This window comes from Mus musculus, chromosome 7 (genome assembly GCF_000001635.26).
Source record: "Mus musculus strain C57BL/6J chromosome 7, GRCm38.p6 C57BL/6J".
NCBI classification, from domain to species: Eukaryota; Metazoa; Chordata; class Mammalia; order Rodentia; family Muridae; genus Mus; species Mus musculus.
Genome location: NC_000073.6, coordinates 84614665 through 84641266, shown reverse-complemented (window position 1 = coordinate 84641266; position 26602 = coordinate 84614665). Strand labels below are relative to the sequence as shown.

Here is a 26602-nt window from a genome sequence, read left to right as displayed (position 1 = left end):
TGTGTGTGTGTGTGTGTGTGTGTCTATAATTTTTTTTTAACCACTGCTAGGAGAGGAGGAAGGGTCCAAAGAGTATGTATATAGCCTCTGGTGAGTTGAGCATGTGCCAGTGGATGGTCACACACAAAATTGTTTGGCCAGCACAAATAGGCCTTGATGAGGGTGGGGAATGACTCAAAGTTGAGTGGGGTGGACTTCAGAGGAGTTGGGAAAGGAGGGTGAATATAATCAAAACACTGTATGCAAAATTCTCAAAGAACTAAGTGTGTGTGTGTGTGTGTGTGTGAGAGAGAGAGAGAGAGAGAGAGAGAGAGAGAGAGAGAATATCTGACAAACAATAAGACTGATGAACCAGTGGGCAGACATATAGAGGTCATCCTAAAGAGTTAAGCCTGCCTAGCAAGCTTCAATTTTGAGAACATGAACTCACTCTGAGAGGTCTTCCTGTTTTACTGGAAAACCTGAAATTTTTATGTGACATTCACCAAATTTTGAGGATTAATAGCTAAGTAATTTTAATATGTGCTGGCCAACCAAATAGGGCTGAGTAAGATTAAATTGGCATTTTACAGGTTTTCTGGACTGACTCCTCACTGTAAACTATTTCTTTCTTGTTTCCTTTAGATCAAGGCAAGAAAACAATAGGAGTATGTGTGTATGCATTTCTTTTATAACCAGTTTAAGCTGCTAGGCATCTGTTCTGAATAACATTTCCATATTACTTTAATAATAATTATTTCATAAGATTCATATGGGCATAAAATGGATTTGAACAAGATTCATAGAGCTGGGATGTGAGTTGCTAGGTTGCCTATGGTAAGATTTAAGCATCCTAAAGAGTGCCATAAGCAGCTTTCTGAGAAATGCAGGAGAGACTGATTTCCTGAAATAGATAGGACATAGTGCTGCGGCAGACAGCATCTACAGGAAAGGAGAAGCAGGAGCTAAGAATGAGCAAAGAACTGGCCCTTGTACTTCTAGGCATAGCTGAGTTAGAGCAGTGATTGAGCTTTAGCTGTATGGTTGGCACTGTATGCATCATTTAATGTGTTGGGTAGGTAATGCATCTGTTCGCAGAGCATCAACCCTAGGGTAGGTTAGTGACATGTTCAAACTCTTACAAACAAGAAAAAGGCCAAGTTGGGAATTGGACTGTTGCTAACTGACTCCGAGTATTCTCATTTTACACAGTATACTTTATGTGGAAAGTAGGCTAAGCTGGGTACATTATGCAGACCATGAATGCTTGGTTGGGTATTCTTCAAGGGCATTTACTATACAATAACTCAAACTAGGTGTTCCAGGAGAGCTGAAGTCAGTAGAACTCGAAGCAAGGTAGTAAAACAGAAAAAAATAGTGCAGCTGTTGTGTACATAGAACTCAATCTCCAGGCTCCTTGTCCCTCCAAGCTTTTCGTCCCTCGTCTGCTTGAAGGGACAAAAGTCAGCATTGGAATGGGAAGTAAAATAGCATGAGATTCCCAAATGAAGTCACTGGAACTGGTAAGTTCACTGTAGGAAATGAAACAAAGGCCTGTCCTTAGAACTGTCTCTTGCCTTCGTTCATTGCTCTTCTTTTGTAGGAATTTTAATTTGTAATGAATTCTCTTGCATTCTCAGACTATGCAATCTTGAATTTTTATATAGATAAGGACTTCGTTAGAGGAAAAGACAAAATGGAAAAATTAATTATTTTGAGTACAGTAGGTTGTAGCTAGTTAAAGTTGCATATTATCTAAGACTGAACAATTAAGTAAAGTTTAAGCTGATTTTTAAGTGCAAATAATAAAAATTCTTGGATGTCTTAAAATTAGGTTTGTCTTAAATACAATCATCCTTCTAATTGTTTAATATTAGAAGACTAATTTGTAGGCTGAGGAGATGATTTTGCAGTTAAGAGCACTAGCTTGTTCTACCAGAGGTCCTGAGTTCAATTCCCAGCAACCACATGGTGGCTCACAACCATCTATAATGGGATTTTATGCCCTCTTCTGGGCACTCACTGGGGTCTCATAATAACATCTTGGAGAGTTGTTTAGAAATAAATGGCATAAGGACAAAACAACAGTCCCACAGTAAGTTCTGAATAACTGTGATGCATTAGAGAGCATAGTTTATGAATTTGACTGTGACAAGACCGTTCAATACTTTGGATTCAATTCATGAGCTGTTTTTTATCACTGTACTGTGCTAGGCAGAGTTCACTCTCAGGCCTGGCATTTTTCACTGCTCTTCTTCTTGGATTTGCAGCTGCGGAGTCCCACAGTACAGTATGAAGAATTGATCTGCCTTCTTCTCTTACCTTACCCATTTTACTCCTGGATAGTTTCAGTGCCAGATTTATGCCCTGCAAGTTATTCACCCACTAGAAAGGGCAGAAGAGTAAGGAAGAGTTGACCTGGGGTTTTCCACAGTGCCCTTGTTGTGGCACTGCCTTCCTAGAAATTGTTACTCTTTGTGGGGTTTTTTTGTTGGTGGTGGTGGTGGTGGTTTTTTTTTGGATCATTTTGAATCTTTACAAAAGGTACTTTTTCAGTGTTTTGAAAATGAATTAAGTATGGTTGAATCTATTTATAAGCAATTTCCTGTGTCTCCTGAATTCTGAAAAATTACTGTTTGCTAGCTACTGTGCAGGACAATTTGGCTTAGGAAATAATAGCCAGAGTTGGATGGTATTGAGTTTAATGTTGGTTTTGAAGTTAAATGTGGCAGAAGAGCTTGATTATCGTATTTTACTTTTATCTCTGTCTGCTTACCTAAGTATTCATAGAAATACATCCCTCTCTTTTTGGGGTGTTGTGGCTTTCATTTATACACTTATCTATATCATGAGGAAAAACACCTTTATTATACCTTACTTTAATCTGTTGTTTAGTGGCATGATATGGCATGATATAGTAACAGGTTGGACCTGTATGTTTACAATGTCTTTGTCTCTATTATGTATCCCAGGGAATCTTGTTAGGTGCTCTCCCCACCCCCAAGTGGTCTCCACTTACAAAAAATTTTAAGTCCATAGATAATGCTGTATAAGTCAGTTTTGTGCCTCTTTTCACAAAAGAAATGTATGTTAGCCCTCTTGAATGTACATTTTGCAGCAATGAATTCTCAGAATGTTGGTTCAGGGATCTTAATGCTTTCTAAAATGAATGAATGCCATGAAGAGATTTTGTTTTAAATATTGTATTTGGTACTATTTAGCATATGACAGGTAAAACTGAGGGGAAAATTTAATACTAATTGTAAATGTTTTAATGGAAAGTACACCTGTGTTCTTCCCCCCACCCACCCACCCACACACATTTTTTAGTGATAAAAGACTTAATGAAACAAGAGATTAGTGGTTGCTTTGAATTTAATATATACAGTGCCGTAAAAGAAAATCTGGGCCCTTATAGTTGAAAAAAGAATGTTTTAATAACCTTCCCAGATGATGAAAGATGGTGTTCTTTAATACTACACCAAAACTTGACAGTTGATAGTTTCTTCAGGGATGATTGCAGAGTAGACTCTGGTAGCATATAAAACCTCTTTGTCTTCTTGTTGGCGTGTCTTTCCATTTGAATGGCTCTTTTGTTCATGAATGATTTTGTGCTGACATACATTGGGTCTGATTTAAGGAGGTCTTTAAATGTTAGATCTGTATCATTCAGTTATGCCACTAATCTCACTAAAACACTCAAAATATTGGAGACTTGTTTAAGCCCTTTTCTGGCTGACTCCTTGTTAGTGACTGCTTACAGATTGTTATTTGAAGTAACAGGTACACTTACTTTGTTTTAGAAAATGTCTGCTATATACTCAAGTATTAATAATCAGTTTTTATCAAGTTGTTCTGTTAAATAAAGTTGTTCATTGAAAGAGCAATTCAGTCACCTCACAATTCAAATAGTTGCACAACCATTTTTTTCTTTAGATATATTTCTCCAAAATGTAAAAATACTTCATAGGTGACCCTCACCCCAGTTAGTCACATAAAATATTAAAAAGGTGTAGTGGCACATGCTTGTGACCCCCCAAAATTCCATTCTCAAAAAAAAAAAAAAGTGTCCTTGGGCAAGATTTAACAAATACATGGCTTTTTGCTCTGGGTGTAGCATGATGATGTCTGCTAGTACACTTTGTTCCACTGCCTGTTTGGCCCATTGAAAGGTGCTGGCTGAAACACACCCCTGCTTTTGCACCACTGCAGAAGGATCATTGACAGTATGTGTTTTGTTTTGTTTTGTTTTGTTTTTTGTTTTAAGGCAGGTAACTTGTTAATGTTGTTTTGAGGATAGTGTTGACCTCCATACAAACTCATGGACCATATTTTTAAAACCACTAGTTTAGAACCTGGACTTTGGTATAGCTAGGCTATCTGGATGAACCCCAGCTCCATTACTTGATTATTTTTATCATGATGAGCAGTCATCCTGACTTTTAAAAACTAGACAAACACAAAGAAAGAACATAGGGCTAGGGAGATGGTTCAGTGGATAAAGTGTTTGATGTACAAGCCTACGGATCCGAGTTGAGATCCCTTGCAGATACGTAAAAAGCAAAACACTGCAGCGTGCATCCTGTGTAATCCAAGTGCTAGGAATGTAAAGACAGAAGTGGCACTGGCCAGCCAGCCAGTCTAGCTGTATTGGTTCAGTGAGGAACTGTTTCTAAGTGTAGGGTTGAAAGTGACTGAGGAAAAGACGCGTTATAGTTTTAACCTCTGACCTCAACACAGGTGTGCATACAAAATGAGCATGCACATACACACTATATTAATACATACACACTCAAAAGAGAATAGACTAGTGTCCCTCAGGAACATCTACCCGTCAAACTGCTTCTCTATATTGTCTTTTAATTTGACATATGAATATACGGAACTCCAGGAAACAGATGACTGGTACAACATGATGTTGTCTCTGTCTCTTTCTTCCCCCCCCCTCCTTTTTTCCCCCTTCCTTCCCCCTCCCTTGTCTGTCTCTGTCTTTCCCTCTCCCCCACCCTCCATTTCTCTCTGACAAGAATGGGATTCTGAAAGAACTTGCCATGGAGTGAAAAATAAGCTTGTCAGAATCTCAGATTATATTCCCAGCTAACGTGTAAAGTAGCATCCCTTAACGCTTTGAGACCTTTTCTATTATTTGAGGTTTCTGCTTTTGTTTTCCTGGTTTTAGGCAGAGTCACGCTAGGTAGCCCTGGCAGGCCTGGAACTCCATGTAGTTGAGATCAGTGTCTAGGGATCCTCTTGACTCAGCCTTCCAAGTGTTGTAATTACAGGTATACATTACCTTGTCCACACCCAGCTAGGTCATTTCTTCTTTTTTTTTTCTTTCATTTTTTTCTTCCTTCATTTGTTTGTTTTGAGACGGTCTCATTATGTAACACTGACTGGCCTAGAACTTGCTATGGAGACCAAGCTAGACAGTGTCTCACAGAGATCTGCCTGTTTCTGCCTCTGAGTGCTGTGATTAAAGGAGTGCTCTACCATGGTGCTCTGAGACATTGCTTTTAATGGTAGTTAGGGGTAAGTCTGCAGCTTCTTGTAATGCAGACAGAGGAACTTGTGGTTATTGGTTATTAAATTTCATACATCTTTACCCTGAACAATCTTCAAAACATTCAGTGGAGAAAACTCTGCTCTGTGAATAGTGAATGCTTTCCTTAGATGTTTACCAAGTCAAGGCAATTTCAGTGACAAAGTGTTTTCTGTTTTGAGTACTATTCTTTTTTGGTCTGTAGTAACGTTCCTTTAGAAGGAGTTCTTTTTAATAAGCCTGCTATTACTGTTTGCTGCTGTGGGTTGTGTGTGCCAAGTCACTAGTTGCTTTCTGGGAGGAATAGCATGTGAAATTCTTCCATCTGCTTTGATTGATCATCGCCTTCAAGTGGTTCCCAAATATGTCCTGAGTCCCAGCATGCAGTCAGTGACTAGTATCTCTGTCCCAGTACATTTTAATTTTACTCTGTAAAATTATAAATGGTTTAAAAAGTAAACACTTTTCTTAATTAGGCAAGTAGAATCTTCACAATTGAGAAAAAAAAAGTCAGGCACATATCAGAGAAAGCATAGTATTGCCATTCTTGGATATGCTTTCTACTGCTCTTTTATAATTAATAGCTGTTCCTTTAGCACTTGTTTAGCAACATTTACAGTTCACTGTGTACATTTTCTCCCTGAAAAAGTCATTTAAAATGTTAGTGAGTCTGGAAAGTTTTGTCATTAATATTAGTATTTCATTTTAATGGCAGACACTCAGAGTGTTCTCAGTTTTCCTACATTATAAATATGCCATGAGCCACATCCTTGTGTATTCTTTGTTCTTTTTCTGATTATACTATAAGTATTCTATAGATTATCATGCTTAAGAAATAAAGGCAGAGTATTTGTCTTCTACAGGACTCTTGAGGTGAATTGCTAAATTACTTTCCAAAATGATTAAATCCTAGTCCTCATTTCACCAACATTCTACCCAGTTACATTAGGTGGTAATCTCTAAGCATACTAAATCACAAGTTAATGCAGACTTGAACAAAATTTTAAATAGCTAGAAATTAAATAGTGTTGCTCATTATTCTAAACGTCCAAACTGAAGTTAATGTTTGGGTAGTACAGAGTTTTCAGAAAGAGATGGCTTCCTCTGGGGAAGTTTTCTACTTTCTAAGCCAGCACAGACCTCCTTACAGAGAGTAGCTTGAAGTCGGAGCTCAGCAAGTGTCCTTCGCTCTTTACTTTGCCCTGTGTTTAGGGACAGTGTAGCATAGCTAGGAAAAAAGCATAAAGATGGTTTTCCCTTCATTATAGAAAGCAGATTTGGATAATGTAACACTGAAGTCTTGTGTTGGGATTCTTTACTAATTATTTGCAAATTTCAGGTGTGCAACAGAAGAACATGGCTCAAGAAACTAATCACAGCCAAGCACCTATGCTTTGCTCCACTGGCTGCGGATTTTATGGAAACCCTCGTACAAATGGCATGTGTTCAGTATGCTATAAAGAACATCTTCAAAGACAGAACAGTAGCAATGGTAGAATAAGCCCACCTGGTAAGTAATCCAGCTGAAACCCAGCAGTGTTTCTGACGACACATGGGAAATATGCAATACCTCCTTTCACATCTGTCATACATAAGACATTCATATCACTAAAGCAAAATTAAAAAAAAAAAAAAAGGTAGGGAATACTAAAGAAGGGAAACCTATATAGTATGTTTTGTGGGAATTGATCTTCCTTTGCATTTACCAGGCCTTAGGATGTTAGAATATTAACCTATAATGTGGTTGTGTTACAGCAGCTTCTGTCAGCAGTCTGTCTGAATCCTTACCAGTACAGTGCGCAGATGGCAGTGTCCCAGACGCTCAGTCAGCGCTAGATTCTACGTCTTCATCTATGCAGCCAGGGTAAGGTGACTTTCTGAAGCATGACTGAAACTAAAGAGTATTGATCTTACGATAGTTTTTAATCACTTCACAAAGGAATGCTTTAAAGCTACTGCAGGATTTACTGGCCTAGAATTGTATCTGACTGCTTACTACTCACTAGTTACAAGATGCTTTGTACTGTTCTTTGTTAAAGGAGAGCTCTTTCAAGTCTTCAATCCCCTTTTCAGACATCTTTTCCTTTATTCTTCACACTGCATACTGATCGCTGCCAAAGTCCCTCTAAAGTTAGTTCTTCACACTATAGTCCTTGGTCTACAAATATTAGTGCCTTGAATCGGAAGAGCCTTGGTTCAGATTCTTTGTTTTTATCATGGGGCAATACTAATTTTTCTGTTTTATAATATATGTTTGCTTTTAGCGCTGAAATTAGAGATAGAGGGATGCATACAGAAATAACATGTTTAACCTTTGAAAATCATGGTGCATGCCCATAAAATCTCTGACTTGAGAAACAGAGGCAAGAAGACTAGGCATTCAAGGCTAGGGCAAACTATACAGACAATTTAAGGCTCCTCTTGGGCAAGGGAGGAAGGAAGGAAGGAAGGAAGGAAGGAAGGAAGGAAATGCTTTTTTTCCATTTTATTATGTTATAAACTAGGCTATTACGTTTTTACACTGTTTCCTTTTTAAAAATTCATCATAGATGCTCATTTACAACTTTGTTTTCATTTCTGAAGCAAGGCTGCATCATGCTAGTTTTCATTTAGAGCATTCATGTAATATTTGGGATGTGTTAAAACGCACGCACGCACGCTGTTGCTTTGGTTTCCTAAGCATAGACTTCTGGCCGTACTTAGCCTGTGGTTTCCCAGCCCTATGATCATGGTAGGTTACAAGTGTCTCTGTTTTCTATAGGAAGTGGTATACTATGTCCTTTTAGTTTGTTTGGATATTTAGAAGGTGAACTTTTCAAACTGAAATAATATTGAGTCCAGCAGCACTTACCTGAAGGAATTAAGAGATTCTCTTGAGCCCAGGTGTTTAACACCATTCTGGGCATCAGAACAAGCCCCTATCTCTAAAATTAGAAAAGTAATTTTAAAAAACTTTATGTTAAAAAAATAAAAATATCTTTTGCTTTTCTAGCCCTGTGTCAAATCAGTCACTTTTATCAGAATCTGTAGCACCTTCCCAAGTGGACAGTACATCTGTGGACAAAGCAGTATCTGAGACAGAAGACCTGCAAGGTTTGCAAATGATAGCATGTGTTTGTTTAACACTTGAGTTTTGTAGGCCGGGCACTAGCATAGATGTGGGTATTTAGAACAGTACCTGCTTATTGTATATGCTTTGTTAGTTTTGTTATGAGAAGAGTATTTTAAATTCTCAAATATTTAAATTCTTAAATATTTAATAGTTGGGATCTACTTTCCACTTGTATATAATTAGATCAGAGTAAACAGAAGATTCAAATCTGATGTAATTAGAGTGAGCAATAGAAGTATTATACTATATGTTCTGTTGTGTTAGGCAGTTAAATCCCAAAACTCTCCTCTCCGAGCACTGGGACTACTGGCTTGCTGATTTTGGTTTTGACTGATTATCCGGGAGGCTTTTCTTCCTGCTTCCCAGGCACTCCTCTCCCCGTGTGAACTACAGAGTAGTGGTCACATCCAGCTCCTTGCATTCATAAGTGCGGCACCCCATGTTCTCACCCTGGTTCCATGGATTCAAATGATCCAAGAACTCTGAGAAACTTATCTGAAGGCACTTGCAATGGGGAGGCATTTAGGAGGTTTCATAATCTTTGCTAGGCTCTGTTATCCTGTCAGCCAAGGGAGCTTACTGTGCAAAGATAAGTTCAGGGTTGTGTGACACCATGGCATGGTTTAAGGAGACAGCACACTGACGTCTGCATCATGTATAGTGTAGGCATTCTGGTAACAGATGATCTGGAATATTCAACTTTTTCCTTGAATTTTATATTAAATAATATAGATATCCTTTACTTCTTGCCCTGTCAGTACTTGACCGGAAGAGCTGAAGTTGTATACAGTTGTGAGCTGCTTGTGTGGGATCTGGGTATTGAACTTGGGTCCTCTGCAGGAGCAGTATGTGCTTCTGACTGCTGAGCCATCTCTCTAGCCTGTTACAGAAAAATGATGTTGAGTGAGGCAGAGGTGATAATGTAAAATTTGAAAAAATATTTGGAAGGTGTAGATAGGTAAAAGGAAAGTGATGAGAATTGTTCCTGAATTTTAGATGGTCTGGTATAGACTGCTAAAGTGAGAATAGAGTTTGAAAGCAAAGCAGGAGGGAAAGGAACAGAAAACAGCCATCTGATCCTGATTAGGTTCAGGCCATAGACACAACCAAAGGGATATCCCAGGAGCAATTAGTTTTGAGAGGGAGGTTAGCAGAGAAAAGAAAAGAACAAAAATACCACTCACTCAGGAGAGTTATGGGTGTCTTAAACAGAACACATTTTAAATTTCTGTGTGAAAAGAATTTGTAAAAATTAAAGGGTGTGATGTGCATGCCTTTGATTTCTTTGAATTCAAAGCCAGTTTGTTCTGCATGGCAAGTTCCAGGACGGCAAAGGCTACATAGTGAGACCTTGTCTCAGAAAAATAAGACGACCAAAATGAACAAAGATTAAAGTTGCAGTTGAGAGTTGAACGGTTTGATAAAGGAGGGTGAGTTAATAACACAACAGCGTAGGTGCTTTACACCAATTTGATGTTTGGAGAACGTCAAAGTTTCCTTCAGCTTACCCTGAGTGCATTAGCCAAGAAAGTAGTTATGTCATATTAGGAAGGCTGCAAAATTTTTTTAATTAGGTATTTATTTCATTTACATTTCCAATGCTATGCCAAAAGTCCCCCACACTCTTCCCCATCCACTCCCACTTTTTGGCCTTGGCGTTCCCCTATACTGAGGCATATAAAGTTTGCATGACCAATGGGCCTCTTTCCACTGATGGCCGACTAGGCCATCTTCTGCTACATATGGAGCTAGAGGCACGAGCTCTGGGGGTACTGGTTAGTTCATATTGTTCCACCTATAGGGTTGCAGATCCCTTTAGTTCCTTAGTTACTTTCTCTAGCTCCTACATTGGAGGCCCTGTGATCCATTCAATAGCTGACTGTGAGCATCCACTTCTGTGTTTGCTAGGCCCGGGCATAGTCTCACAAGAGACAGCTATATCTGGGTCCTTTCAGCAAAATCTTGCTAGTGTATGCAATGGTGACAGTGTTTAGAAGCTGATTATGGGATGGATCGCCAGATATGGCAGTCTCTAGATGGTCCATCCTTTCGTCTCAGCACCAGACTTTGTCTCTGTAACTCCTTCCATGGGTGTTTTGTTCCCAATTCTAAGAAGGGGCAAAGTGTCCACACTTTGGTCTTTGTTCTTTATGAGTTTCATGTGTTTTGAAAATTGTATCTTATATCTTGGGTATTCTAAGTTTCTGGGCTAATATCCACTTATCAGTGAGTACATATTGTGTGAGTTCTTTTGTGATTGGGTTACCTCAAGATGATTCCCTCCAGGTCCATCCATTTGCCTAAAAATTTCATAAATTCATTCTTTTTAATAGCTGAGTAGTACTCCATTATGTAAATGTACCACATTTTCTGTATCCATTCCTCTGTTGAGGGGCATCTGGGTTCTTTCCAGCTTCTGGCTATTATAAATAAGGCTGCTATGAACATAGTGGAGCATGTGTCCTTCTTACCAGTTGGAACATCTTCTGGATATATGCCCAGGAGAGGTATTGCGGGATCTTCCAGTAGTACTATGTCCAGTTTTCTGATGAACTGCCAGACTGATTTCCAGAGTGGTTGTAGAAGCTTGCAATCCCACCAACAATGGAGGGGTGTTCCTCTTTCTCCACATCCTCACCAGCATCTGCTGTCTCCTGAAGTTTTTATCTTAGCCATTCTGACTGCTGTGAGGTGGAATCTCACGGTTGTTTTGATTTGCGTTTCCTTGATGATTAAGGATGTTGAACATTTTTTCAGGTGTTTCTCAGCCATTCGGTATTCCTCAGGTGAGAATTATTTGTTCAGCTCTGAGCCCCATTTTTTAATGGGGTTATTTGATTCTCTTTAGTCTACCTTCTTGAGTTCTTTATATATTTTGGATATTAGTCCCCTATCTGATTTAGAATAGGTAAAGATCCTTTCCCACTCTGTTGGTGGCCTTTTTGTCTTATTGACAGTGTCTTTTGCCTTGCAGAAGCTTTGTGATTTTATTAGGTCCTATTTGTCGACTCTCGATCTTACAGCACAAGCCATTGCTGTTCTATTCAGGAATTTTTCCCCTGTGCCCATATCTTCGAGGCTTTTCCCTACTTTTCTCCTCTATAAGCTTCAGTGTCTCTGGTTTTATGTGGAGTTCCTTAATCCACTTAGATTTGACCTTAGTACAAGGAATAGGAATGGATCAATTCGAATTCTTCTACATGATAACCGCCAGTTGTGCCAGCACCATTTGTTGAAAATGCTGTCTTTTTTCCACTGGATGTATTTTGCTCCCTTGTTAAAGATCAAGTGGCTATAGGTGTGTGGGTTCATCTCTGGGTCTTCAATTCTAGTCTATTGATTTACTTGTCTGTTGCTATACCAGTACCATGCAGTTTTTATCACAATTGCTCTGTAGTACAGCTTTAGGTCAGGCATGGTGATTCCACCAGAGGATCTTTTATCCTTGAGAAGGTTTTTTGCTATCCTACGTTGTTTGTTATTCCAGATGAATCTGCCCATTGCCCTTTCTAATTCGTTGAAGAATTGAGTTGGAATTTTGATAGGGATTGCATTGAATCTGTAGATTGCTTTTGGCAAGATAGCCATTTTTACTAAATTGATCCTGCCAATCCATTATCATGGGAGATCTTTCCATCTTCTGAGATCTTCTTTAATTTCTTTCTTCAGAGACTTGAAGTTCTTATCATACAGATCTTTCACTTCCTTAGAGTCACACCAAGGTATTTTATATTATTTGTGACTATTGAGAAAGGTGTTGTTTCCCTAATTTTTTTCTCAGCCTGTTTATCCTTTGTGTACAGAAAGGCCATTGACTTGTTTGAGTTTATTTTATATCCAGCTACTTCATTGAAGCTGTTTATCAGGTTTAGGAGTTCTCTGGTGGAATTTTTAGGGTCACTTATATATACTATCATATCATCTGCAAAAAGTGATATTTTGACTTCTTCCTTCCCAATTTGTATCCCCTTGGTCTCCTTTTGTTGTCGAATTGTTCTGGCTAGGACTTCAAGTACCATGCTGAATAGGTAGGGAGAAAGTTGGCAGCCTTGTCTAGTCCCTGATTTTAGTGGGATTTCTTCCAGTTCTCACCATTTACTTTGATGTTGGCTACTGATTTGCTGTCGATTGCTTTTATCATGTTTAGGTATGGTTGTTGAATTCCTGATCTTTCAAAGATTTTTATCATGAATGGGTGTTGGATTTTGTCAAATGCTTTCTCTGCATCTAAGGAGATGATCATGCGGTTTTTGTCCTTGAGTTTGTTTATATACTGGATTATGTTGATGGATTTCCGTATATTGAACCATCCCTGCATCCCTGGGATGAAACCTACTTGGTCAGGATGGATGATTGTTTTGATGTGTTCTTGGATTCAGATAGGGGGAATTTTATTGAGTATTTTTGCATTGATATTCATAAGGGAAATTGGTCTGAAGTTCTCTATATTTGTTGGGTCTTTCTGTAGTTTAGGTATCAGAGTAATTGTGGCTTCGTAGAATGAGTTGGGTAGAGTACCTTCTGCTTCTATTTTGTGGAATAGTTTGTGAAGAACTGGGATTAGATCCTCTTTGAAGGTCTGATAGACCTCTGCACTAAACCCATCTGGTCATGGGCTTTTTTTGGTTGGGAGACTATTAATGACTGCTTCTATTTCTTTAAGGGATATAGGACCTGATCTTGATTTAATTTTGGTACCTGGTATCTGTCTAGAAACTTGTCCATTTCATCCAGGTTCTCCAGTTTTGTTGAGTATACCCTTTTGTAGAAGGATCTGATAGTGTTTTGGATTTCTTCAGGATCTGTTGTTATGTCTCCCTTTTCATTTCTGATTTTGTTAATTAGGATGCTTCTCCTGAGCCCTCTAGTGAGTCTGGCTAAGGGTTTATCTATCTTAATGATTTTCTCAAAGAACCAGCTCCTTGTTTGGTTAATTCTTTGAATAGTTCTTCTTGTTTCCACTTGGTTGATTTCGCCCATGAGTTTGATTATTTCCTGCCGTCTACCCCTCTTGGGTGAATTTGCTTCCTTTTGTTCTAGAGCTATTAGGTGTGTTGTCAAGCTGCTAGTGTGTGCTCTCTCTAGTTTCTTTTTGGAGGCACTCAGAGCTATGAGTTTTTCTCTTAGAAATGCTTTCATTGTATCCCGTAAGTTTTGGTATGTTGTGGCTTCATTTTCATCAAAATCTAAAACATCCTTAATTTTTTTCTTTTTTCCTTCCTTGACCAAGGTATCATTGAGAAGAGTGTTGTTCAGTTTCCACGTGAACCTTAGCTTTCTATTATTTATTTTGTTATTAAAGATCAGCCTTAGTCCATGGTGATCTGGTAGGATGCATGGGACAATTTCAATATTTTTGTATCTGTTGAGGCTTGTTTGTGACCAATTATGTGGTCAATTTTGGAGAAGGTACCATGAGGTGCTGAGAAGAAGGTATATCCTTTTGTTTTAGGATAAAATGTTTTGTGGATATGTTAGATCCATTTGTTTCATAACTTCTGTTAGTTTCACTGTGTCCCTGTTTCGTTTCTGTTTCCATGATCTGTCCATTTGTGAAAGTGGTGTGTTGAAGTCTCCCACTATTATTGTGTGAGGTGCAATGTGTGCCTTGAACTTTACTAAAGTTTCTTTAATGAATGTTGCTGCCCTCGTATTTGGAGCATAGATATTCAGAACTGAGAGTTCCTCTTGGAAGATTTTACCTTTGATGAGTATGAAGTGCCCCTCCTTTTCTTTTTTCATGACTTTTGGTTGGAAGTCGATTTTTATTAGATATTAAAATGGCTACACCAGCTTGTTTCTTCAGACCATTTGCTTGGAAAATTGTTTTCCAGCCTTTCATTCTGAAGTAGTGTCTGTCTTTTTCCCTGAGATGGGTTTCCTGTAAACAGCAAAATTTTGGGTCCTGTTTTTGTAGCCAGTCTGTTCGTTTATGTCTTTTTATTAGGGAGTTGAGTCTGTTGATAGTAACAGTTATTAAGGAAAAGTAATTGTTGCTTCCTATTATTTTTGTTGTTAAGGTTGGCATTCTGTTTTTGTGGCTGTCTTGTTTTAGGTTTTTTGAAGGATTACTTTCTTGCTTTTTCTAGGACGTGGTTTCTGTCCTTGTATTGGTTTTTTCTGTTATTATCCTTTGAAGGGCTGGATTGGTGAAAAGATAATGTGTTTGGGTTTTTTTTTTTTTTTTTTTTTTTTTGGTTTTTTTGGGTTTTATTTTGTCATGGAATACTTTGGTTTCTCCATCTATGGTAATTGAGAGTTTGGCTGGGTATAGTAGCCTGGGCTGGCATTTGTGTTCTCTTAGTGTCTGTATATCATCTGTCCAGGATCTTCTGGCTTTCATAATCTCTGGTAAAAAATCTGGTGTCATTCTGATAGGCTTGCCTTTATATGTTACTTGACCTTTTTCCCTTACTGCTTTTAATATTCTATCTTTATTTAGTGCATTTGTTGTTCTGATTATTATGTGTCGGGAGGAATTTCTTTTCTGGTCCAGTCTATTTGGAGTTTTGTAGGCTTCTTGTATGTTCATGGGCATCTCTTTCTTTAGGTTTGGGAATATTTCTTCTATAATTTTGTTGAAGATATTTTCTGGCCCTTTGAGTTAAAAATCTTCATTCTCATCTACTCCTGTTACAGGTAGGTTTGGTCTTTTCATTGTGTCCTGGACTTCCTGGATGTTTTGACTTAGGATCTTTTTGCATTTTGTATTTTCTTTGATTGTTGTGCTCATGTTCTCTATGGAGTCTTCAGCACCTTTGATTCTCTCTTCCATCTCTTGTATTCTGTTGCTGATGCTGACATCTATGGTTCCAGATTTCTTTCCTAGGGTTTCTATCTCCAGCGTTGCCTCACTTTGGGTTTTCTTTATTGTGTCTACTTCCCTTTTTAGGTCTAGTATGGTTTTGTTCATTTCCATCACCTGTTTGGATGTGTTTTTCTGTTTTTCTATAAGGACTTGCAACTCTTTAACAGTGTTCTCCTCTATCTCTTTAAGTGAGTTATTAAAGACCTTCTTGATGTCTTCTACTGTCATCATGAAATATGCCTTTAAATCCGGGTCTAGCTTTTCTGGTGTGTTGGGTTGCCCTGGACTGGCTGAGGTGGGAGTGCTGGGTTCTGATGATGGTTAGTGGCCTTGGTTTCTGTTAGTAAGATTCTTACGTCTGCCTTTCGCCATCTGGTAAACTCTGGAGTCAGTTGTTATAGTTGTCTCTGGTTAGAGCTTGTTCCTCTCCTGATTCTGTTATTCTCTACCAGCAGACCTGGGAGACTAGCTCTCTCCTGAGTTTCAGTGGTCAGAACACACTTTGCAGGCAGGCTCTTCTCTTTCAGGGAAGGTGCATAGATATCTGGCGTTCAGACTTGCATCCTGGCAGAAGATGAAGGCCCGAAACAGGACCTGTCCCAGAAGCTGTTAACTTCTGTAGTCCACACTTTCACCTGTGCAGACTAGTCATGGTGGAGTCCAGGAACCAAGATGTCTCCCGCAGATGCTCAGGCAAAGCCCTCCTGAGCCGGGTGGACACCTCTCCTCTGGCAGGGAAGGTGCATGTATGTCTGGAGCCTGAAAAGGGGGCTGCCTCAGAAGCTCTGTGGCTCCTGCCTGTCCCAGAAGCTATTAGCTTCTGCAGTCCACACACTCACCTGTGCCGACTAGGCTTGGTAGAGTCTGGGAACCAAGATGTCTCCCGCAGATGGTCTGGCAAAGCCCTCCGGGCCGGTGGACACCTCTCCTCTGGCAGGGAAGGTGCCCTGATCTGCAAAATGTTTTTAAAAGTTAAAAACCTTTTTTTTTTCCTACAAGTATGCTTTGAATGACATTTAGATATTAGACAAGTATTAACTTTTAAGTTCATTAAAGACTTAGCATTCATAACTTCAGCATAACAGAATCTTCGACAAATCAGATGTAAGTTTCAGTTTCACCCAAGTTTAGGAAGGAATTAGTTTTCAACTTTTTAATTCTCTCAGTGGCATCCTTTGATGTGTGTTTGAGTTAGTGTATGTGTGAAAGCTGGGACATAGGGTGTCTGTCCTCAGATGCCATCCACTGTTCTCAAGTCTTTTTGTAGCCAGAATTTACCAAGTTGTCTAAAGTAACTGGACCAATTACAAGGACATGCCACTGGACCCAGCTCTTTTGCCAGTGTAGGTTCTGGGGGACTAATGCAGGTCTTCGTGTTTACAGAACAAGCACTTTACAGACAGCTACCTCCTCACCCTGAACAGCCTCCTAAATAAAAATAAATAAATAAGTTTAACTTACATTTTAATTTAAAATATTTTCTTTGTCAACACAAATGTAAATATGCTTCACTATACATAGATACTTAAAAGTACACACTTCCTTTAGACAGAATTTGCCTGCTGAGCAAATCAGAGAATGATGCTTCATCATTTAATCTATTCAATGACTGAAAAGAGACAGAGAAGGCCTCTGCATCACAGACACATTATACAGGAAGCTGGAACCCTGGATCAATTGTAACTGTGTCCCCTCCATAAGACAGCGTGATGGTTGTGAGCTGGGATTCACTGTGTGCATCTTGCTGGCATGTCCAAACCCCTTTGTTCCCCCAAGTAGGTAGGATCCACTGGTTAGGCAAGCTGCCTGGTATCCATGTATTCCAGTATCACTGGGGCTTTCAGAATAGCATTTCCTCTGTATATAATGTTTATTCTGGTATGATGCTATCGGGTAGGTGGTGATGCTTTCATATGGCATGTTGGCTCGAATTCTCAAGCTTAAGTGAAAATTTAGCCTATTGCTGTATGTTATCTAACTATCCTTTTAAAAAGTTTTTTAAGGATAGCAGTTTCTCAAGCTCTTAAAAACCTAAGACATTGCTGGGCAGTGGTGGCACACGCCTTTAATCTCAGCACTCGGGAGGCAGAGGCAGGTGGATTTCTGGAGTTCGAGGCCAGCCTGGTCTACAGAGTGAGTTCCAGGACAGCCAGGGCTACACAGAGAAACTCTGTCTTGAAACAAACAAACAAACAAACACCAACAACAAAGAAGACCCAAGAACAAAAAAAAAAAAAAAAAAAAAAAGACTTCTAGCTCACAAAAACTAGCTTAAAGATAAAATATATGTGCATTTTGGTGTATTCAGCAATACTGAAGTAGATTGGCTGCCTTGAAGATAGAGCTGAACTTTGGTTAGGTCTTGGGTGATGCAGACTGAAAAGAAGATGGGGTTTGATGTAGAGCTTCTGGTTTCATGTCCTCCTCTTTCCCTGACATTTCTGTGCTGCATTTTCATTAGTTTTGAATCATGTCAACCTTACAGGAAATTTAGAATTATTCAGACCATAGATCCAAAATGAACTGTACAAACAATAAAGGATATTCTGTTTTGCATATTGCCCTGTTGACTTGGGAGTTAAAGGAGGCTTAGGACGGTGGCGCACGCCTTTTTAATCCCAGCACTCAGGAGGCAGAGGCAGGCGGATTTCTGAGTTCGAGGCCAGCCTGGTCAGAGTGAGTTCCAGGACAGCCAGGGCCATACAGAGAAACCCTGTCTCAAAAAAACCAAAAAAATAAATAAATAAAATAAAAATACAAAAAACAAAAATGACTTTAAACCTTTTCAGTGTAGAATGAATCAGCTTGTGGGAAGGTTGGGCTGTCAAGGACAAGACAGGGGGAACCAGGATTCTTATGGAGTATTGTTAGATCAGTAGTTCATGACAGCCAAAGGAACTTTTGGCTAAAATGGGACTGTTATTTAGGAAAGCTTACATGACGGAGAAATCAGGGATTTCATCTGATTTAGAAGAATTATTGAAAAGAGCCAAGACAGTCTTGAAAAAGTTAGAATACTTAACAGTTCCCAGCTTCAAACTTTATTAAAAGACACAGTAATGCAGACTGAAGTATTGTTTTGAAGATACTCAAACAGATAAGTGGAATAGTATTGACAGTCCAGAAAGATACTCAAAAGCAATAGCAAACCCATAATGAGTTAACAGGTGGCCCCCAGCAGAGTGCTGCAGACAGTTTATATTAAACAGAATTCTAAGGTCATCCAGTAAGAAAATGAAAATCTGCTCAAAGAATGAATTCATTAAATAAATCACCCATAATGTATCCAGAAGCTACATAAATATAAGAACTGAGACTGTAAAAACTCTCAAGGCAAGTGTAAATTTTGTGGCCTTAGAACTTTCATAGATAAGACATCTAAAGCAGTAGCAACCGAAGAGGATAGATGGAATACTTTTGTTTTCATGAAAAGAATGAAAAAACAACACAGAGAATGTTTTACACTATCTGTTTAAGAATGGTGGATAAAGAAATAAAATTTCCTCCTGGAGATATAGCTTGGTGGTAAAGCGTTTGGGCAGCGTGCTTGGGATCCTAGTTTAAATCTGTGATAGCTATAAAAAGAAGGAAAGAGTGAAAGAAAGCAGAATAAGGCAATCCAATGAAAACATGGTTCAGTTCCCAGCATCCACATGGTGCTCGGCCACCATCCATAATCCTAGTTCTAGCTGGAACGACACAAACGTGCACGTGGTGCACATAGTACATGCAGGCAAAACACTTAAATTTAGTATGAATCTTTTAAAAATGTATGAATATAATAAAAAATTTAATAGAATTTTGGAAATTCTCAAAGAATTAATAAGATGTTTTTAAAGGAAAGAAAAATAGGCAATGGATCTGAATAGATATTTTTTTCAGAGAAGATGTACAAACTGACTGTCAGCAAATAAAACAATGCTCTGCATCAGTAGTCACCAGGGAAGTGCAATAGCAAACCGATAGAGTTAACAGGTGGCCCCCAGCAGAGTGCTGAGACAGTAGCAATAACAAGTGTTGTTTTGGTTGTGGAAGTCAGACACTAGCACATTATGGGAATTCAGAATACTATAGATGATTTGGAAAACACTCTAGAGTTTCTCAAAAAGGTAAGGATAGTTATCAGGTGACCTAGCATCTTCACATCTTCTGAAGAAATGAAAGCACGTCATTGCTTGCTGGTGTTCTTCTTGCCTTTCATTGTGTAGCTTTTAGGAATTGGACCCAGGGTATCAGGTGTGCCAGCAAGAGCCTTACCTGCTGAGCTATGTTGCCAGGCCTAGGATTGATGGTATTCCTAGAAAATAAGAAACATGACACTTGTTTCTTTTGAATGCTAGTATCAGTGCTAATGTGATTTTCTCCTAGAAGTTAATTTTTTCACATTTTACATAGAATTTTTAAACTAGGAAGAGCTTACATTTTACTTAATTTAAACCCATGTCTAAGAAAATGAGGTTCAGATTAAAAAATTAATATTATCCCAGTAGTCGGTTATAACTGTCTGCATTGAATATCTAGGGAGCATTAGTTCTATGTCTTCACTAGGTGCATAGCCGAAGTAAGCAGAAATATTTGAGTTCCTCAAAAAAATCTACTCTGATCCTTCACTTGGTTGAACTCTCTGGTAGAGTTCTCTTACATGCTTGAGTCATGAAAACACTCCATGCCAAAAAAGCGTTGTCTAATTCTTGAGAATTGCCAAGATTGTCAGAAGAAAAATATGTAGAGATACTGTATCCACTACCAAGAAAAAGTAGACATATTAAGATAGTGTTTGGTTACCTATCAATGTTATTTTAAGTTCAGTTTGGTTTTTCACTGTGTTTATGAATATGCCCCAAACAGAATAGTGAATAGTGTTTAAATTGTATTATGTACTTACTATTACATTTCTATTCTTTTTCTGTTTACAGGACCCAGAGCAGAGGGCCTTGTTCCTCTTGAATGTGATCCTCCATGTGGGTAGTAAAACCACTCTTACCTGTCCAGTGCTTTTGTGAAGTATCTTAACAGTAGTAATGGCCAGTAGACCGTGTCTAGTCAGGATTCCAGTTAGCAATCAGCTAGAAAGCATACAACACTTTATTTGCCTCTTTTATGTTGTTACATTGGCCTCCCTGAAGACCTGCATGGTCCGTGGGTATAACTAGACAGTCATGTGTTCTTGATTAGTAACAGTTGCTGTGTGTTTCTAATTCTCATTTTCCTATATAAAAACCTATCTGCTTCTGAAGAAACTGCCCTTACTTTGCCTTTAAACTCAGAAAGACTATGGTTCTTTGGCGTCTTTCCTACTACATTAGCTCTCTATTCATGATGAGTAGTTCCTTTAATATAAACAAAATTAGATAAGGCATTCTGTGGTCGTATATCTTAAATATAACCTGAGAAAACATAATTTCTTGGAATCAGTCTTCCAGATTCCTAGAATTCTGGCTTGTGAATTTATTTAACTCAAGCTGTTGATTGATTAAAGTAAGGTTATACTGAGAGTTGGGCTTGAGCAGATGTTCCCATCATCTCTTGGTGCAGTACCTAGTACTCAGCAGTCTAAATGGGACCTCTAACTCACTAGCATTTTCACACAGCTGTCCAGTCTTTAACTTCAAAGTTACATCTGCCACTGGTGATTTGTCTTAGGTCTTCAAGCTAAATGGCAAATTTACTGTTGAGGTGTGTGACACTATTTGTGTTCAGAATAAGAACATGAGTTTTTATTCTCCATTTCCAGATACTTCCCAAAGTTTGTCTCAGTAGTTAAACCAGTTTTGTTTAGAACCTGCCATCCTGTTACTGACATTTAAGAATTAATTTTTTTTGACTACCACATTTTTTAGAGAACAGATTAGATATTGTGGTTTACAAAATTTAAAGACAGTATTCTGAATAAAGTTTAAATATTTTTGAGTTCTGTTCAGAGTCAAGCCTTACCTAATATTTTTCTAGAGGTGGGGACTTAAACAAGATATTCACTCCTTGTCCATAAGTTTTGTGCCTCTATTTTGTTTGAAAAATACAATATAGTCAGATGTTGTAGCTCACATCTGTAATCCAAGCCCTTGGTTGAGGCAGGAAGATTACTATGAATTTGAGGCCAGCCTGGGCTGCAGAATTAGACCCTGTTTCAAAGTCCATAAGTAAGAAATAAGGATGTATACTAATAGAAATTTCTCTGGCCTGGTTTTAACTTGTCTAGTAGAGACTTTATATGCAGGATTCTTCAGTACCATTCATTCACTTATAATTTATGGTGTTGTATCATGTTTTTAAATACTAGATGAGTTAACATAAGTGGTTATAATCCACTCACTTATTTGAGTATCAGCTGTAAGTAGCTTTTCTAAGGGAAGCTGTACTGTGGCTATGGGAATGTTCTCCATAGATATAGTAGGTAAGTGACTAAACACAGATCCACCGACAGTTCTTCCTTGCGTGGCAGTAGCAGCAGGGTAGGCTCTCGTAACAAGAATGATGAGACAGGTTCCTGCCTTCAAAGAGTCCAGTTAGCCAGGTTAAGTCACATGGATATAGGAGCTCAGGAGAGGGTTTCCTATTCTGAAACTGCAGGCTACTTCAGGAAAGACAAGATGGAGTTAGTAGCTAAAGATCACACACAGCAAGGACCTTACAAGAGCTTACAGGTGAGAGAAAGAGATGTGTCATAGGAACTCTGGCCCTCCCGTGGCTCAAGCATATGGCAACTTAAGGAATGATGAAATATTGCCACAGAGAGTGACCGGAATGGTGAAAGTCTCTGGGCCTTAAACTGGGGAATGGTGGGGAGCCATCAGATTTTTTAAACTATTTTTGCTTTTCATCTAAAACAGACAAATAGAATGAGAATTGGGTTGGTGCCAATAGCAGGGGTAATAGAGTAGAAAGCTGCTAAGAGTGTTGATGAGGGAAGTGTATTGGATCTTGACATTGAAGAACACACATGGCTAAAATGGAAAAGCCTTTGGGGGTGGCTGATAGATTAAGCCAGAAAGATGTTCCCAGTATAGTCGGAAGAGCAGTGACTCCTGGGAGAGGCTCTGGTTGTGATTTTAAAGTGGGCAAGTTGAACTTAAACCATGATAGGCCTTTTACTATTTTGAGGTAGGTTATATACTCTATCTCTGGTGCACTCAGGAAGACCAGAATGACAAGTAACAGGAAAGGACACATTTACAGGGTTTAGTAACAACCATTCAACCTGAGTCTCAGTACATTTGCTCTTGACTGTAGGATGAAAATGCATTGATTTTTAGTTTTCATCTTAATTACATCGTTTTAAAGTTTCCATGTATCTGATTCTTTTTCCTAGCATCTTAAGTGCTTTTGGGAGCAGAAATGGTGTTAAGAAAGATTTTCATTTTATTGCTTTGGCTGGACTTTTACTTATTTTGTAAACAAGGCTCAAACAGCAATCCTCTGGGTACTGGATTAAAGGCATGTGCCACAACACTTGGCTTAAGTGATTTCACATAAAAATGTGAAACGTTCTGAGAACATTGGTATTCCTGTTTTCTGAGAAGTCTATTTAGATCAGCCTATGAGCAGTGTTAAGTTGTCTTATGGCTGTTTTCTTCTTACATGTTCCCTCAGACTTCCTGGGTGTCAGGCAGTGTCTTTCAAGAAGGAAATCTGTGAATGTTTAGAAGCACCATTTGTCTACCTGTTTTTACACACACATTTATTGAACGGGGGGGTCATGTTTATAAATAGTGGAAAGTTAGAAGTATCTTTTCTACCTATAAATCAGTTCCTCAGATAATCTTTAAATTGCAGATGCATGGGATAATATGGGATGAGGGCCAACCACCACCCAAACACCAAATCTTACTAAATAATTAAATTTGCCACCCTCCTGTTTTTGTCAGCTTCAGTATCAGATACGACACAGCAGCCATCTGAAGAGCAAAGCAAGTCTCTTGAAAAACCAAAACAAAAAAAGAATCGCTGTTTCATGTGCAGGAAGAAAGTGGGACTTACTGGTAAGGGCCTCCTTGGATGGTTTAAAGTTAAGATCATGTTTTGGAATAACTTAGGCTCACTGTTACTGACCAGTTAAGATTACTGCTGCCTCTGTGAGCATTGGTATTGGGTACATGTCAGTTCCAGGATTACTTTTTTTTATTATTATTATTTAGCTTTTAAAATTTTATTTCAGTTGGGTTTTAGAGTATTTGACCAGTTAGGCTATTGTGGTGAATGCTGGAAAAGAGCAAAGATGAATCTCTTGCCTGCAAGGAGATGGTATTTTGGGGGCCTTTGGTGAACTTTATGGTGTTTCTATAAAATGGTGCTGATCAGAGACCACACATGATCAGTGAGCTAAAAGCAAAACAGCCTGGTGCTGTATAGAAGATACCACTGGTATTACTGTCTGTAACTCAACTGTCAAAATTGTTAAAGGGGAACTATTCAAAAGTATTTAGCAAAGAATATACATTAAGCACAGTCAGACTACCCTGGACAGTCATGGACAGGAGTTCTGTAGTCAGTTTATATAAACAAAGGGAAATATAGAGGCCTGTCAAGGGGAGTGCAGATGCCACTCTGACAGGGGAACTATGGGTGAGGCCAGGGCAAGCCTGGTACTGAGATTCACTGGAAAGTGGTGCAGCTACAAATGGCTTTGCTGATTGTTTATTTAGGTATAGTGCCAAATACTTGTATAAAAATCAGGAGTGTAAACAGAAAACAGTAAGATTTTAAGTGAAAATTATGCTTCCGAGTTGGGCATGGTAGCACATGCTCATAATCCCAGCACTTGGGAAGTGGGGACAGAGGGGTCAGGAGTTCAAGTGGATGCTATATGAGATCCTAGCTCCAAAAAATAGGTAAGAAAAGGATACCTTATGCTGAAATATGGGTCGGCATTGAGGGAGGAGATTCAAGTATGATGTCTTTCCTCCAATATATATTTAACTTAAAATGGACATATTTAATATCAAATGCATCCTTTAAAATTTTCATGAAGTTTCAGACTTCATGACTACAAGGCTAGGACTTAGTTTTCATCTAATTTAGCTATTGTTTACTTTGATTTTCTATTGCATAAAGTTTCAGAATATGTTTTTAAGTTAAAATGTAGTAAAGAAAGTGGATGTCAGTTGTTGATGATTAGAGTATTGATTATTCCTGAGCTATTTTCCAATATCCATAATAACATAAAAGCCTGATTTGGAGGAGCAGCACTGTCGCTCTGACTACAGCTCTATTTGAGTTTCAACTCAAAAGGCATATCCCTAAAATTAAGTAGCTTTTATTGTGTGTTTTTTGTATATTGGACGCTCACCTGGTCAGGAGTAATTCATGACTCCTTTAAAAGTGCATGTGTGAGATCCACAGAAGCTTAGTGAGTTGTCTCTTGATACTGAGCATATTGACCCACAGAAACCTGCTTCCAGGGTCTTGGTCTCCCCAGACAGAACCATTCACATCTCCTGTAATTAGCCAAGGGGGAAATTAAAGGTGTTACGTTGTCACTCAGCAGCAGGTCTTCTGGACTCATTGGTCTGCTCTTAAATGTTACAGTTGCCTTCTGACAGTAAGCTGTTTCTACACTCTGTATTTTCAGTTTAAAAAATGGTCCATTTTCAGTTTAGCAACCTGTCCTAGGAAGAAATTGTGAGCATATCACTAGTAAGGGAATCAGCTCAGAGAAGCAGTCAGGGCTTGCTCTATTCCAAGTAAGTATATGTGTAGATGGGGGCAAGAAAGGAAGCTCTCTGATAGTTGAGAATGGAGCTCTTGGAACTAAGTATTCTTCATAGACTTAAAGATAGGTTTGCTTAGTATTAACTATGGGAAGAACTTAATAGCTCACCCTCCTGTCTAACCCATGCTGTACACATATCATCCATTTCCAGGGTTTGAATGCCGGTGTGGAAATGTTTACTGTGGTGTGCACCGTTACTCAGATGTTCACAATTGCTCTTACAATTACAAAGCTGATGCTGCTGAGAAAATCAGAAAAGAAAATCCAGTAGTTGTTGGTGAAAAGATCCAGAAGATTTGAACTCCTGCTGGAATACAAAATCCTTTGACTATCTGCAAACTAAACATTGACTTGAGGTTTTTTTTCCTAGTCCTTGGGAATGTAGAGCACCGTATCTTGCATAGACCCTTGAATCATGCATGTCATCAGAAGAATAGATTTTTGGTTTTGTTTTGAAAATGACTCTGAACATTTATTTCCATTGCAGTTTCTGTGGCTGAAAAGAAGTATTATACTTTTAAGATCATTTTAATTTTAGTTGAGTGCAGAGGGCTTTTATAACAAATGTGGAGAAATTCTGGAGGGCTGTGATTTTTCCAGTATTAAACATGCATGCGTTGATCTTGCAGTTTATTTCTCATTGTGTATGTATATATAGCTTTTCTCTGCAGCACGATTCCCTTTTGATAAGGCCCTTCTGGGTACAACTAGTTATCAGTAACTGAATGTATCTTAATCATTACGGCTGCTTCTGTTTGTTTTGTTTTCATTAACAAAGGTTATACATATGTTAGCATATAGTTTCTTTGCACCCACTATTTATGTCTGAATCATTTGTCACAGGAGAATATGTGCTGACGAGATTCTAAATTTGTGGTTTTTGGTTCCTTTTATTTTTTTTTTTAAGCAAGGGAAAGAAAAGCTGAGTGCATTTCACTGCTGACTGCAAGTTTCTTTGAGATTACTGTTCATTGGTCTGTGTGTGCACAATATGAAGAATGAGCTGGTCATTGTGCGGTATTTATGTTTATTCACCAGTCTTTGATTAAATAAAAAGGAAAACTCGAAAAAAAAAGCTACGTTTCCCTCTTCTTTCTGGTAATTACTTTTGCCCTGTTAAATCTTCTAGGGCTTTGCTTTCTAATATAATAATAATAGTGGTAAGAGCACCACTGTGATTTGTCTCAACTCTAGTCATGGATAATTGTTATGACAAATTATATTCCTGTGAGGCAAAGACCTTAGAATTTTTTCAAAACCAAGTTACTGAGATGTGTGATAATTCTGGCTCTCATCTAACTGTCCTGCACTCGTTTACACCAAATTAAAATCTAATAGGGCTTCTTTACTCCATAGGATTAGAGGCATTCACATTCTATCAGTGGGAAATTATATACTAGAAAGATCCCGCAAAGACCCACTTGTCCTCTGCTTTCCAAACTTTTCTAGAAGTTA

General features: G+C 38.5%; 1 protein-coding gene across 20 annotated transcripts in view; it reads left to right on the top strand.

The window, feature by feature from the left end:
• The window catches only part of Zfand6 (zinc finger, AN1-type domain 6), a 74972-nt gene extending 48750 nt beyond the window's left edge, over window positions 1-26222 (top strand). For 6 of the 20 annotated variants that reach the window (NM_001360578.1, NM_001360577.1, NM_001360579.1 and 3 more), the window contains 6 exons: window positions 6858-7028; window positions 7274-7382; window positions 8511-8611; window positions 20355-20399; window positions 23304-23417; window positions 25299-26213. In NM_001360578.1, the coding sequence (NP_001347507.1) occupies window positions 6875-7028; window positions 7274-7382; window positions 8511-8611; window positions 20355-20399; window positions 23304-23417; window positions 25299-25447 (672 nt within the window). In that variant the 5' untranslated portion in view covers window positions 6858-6874 and the 3' untranslated portion in view covers window positions 25448-26213. Of the gene's footprint in view, window positions 1-6857; window positions 7029-7273; window positions 7383-8510; window positions 8612-20354; window positions 20400-23303; window positions 23418-25298 lie in introns of all 20 variants that reach the window. The other 14 variants (XM_030242873.1, XM_030242871.1, XM_030242870.1 and 11 more) reach the window with 4 other exon arrangements.
• Window positions 26223-26602: the final 380 nt, after the last annotated feature.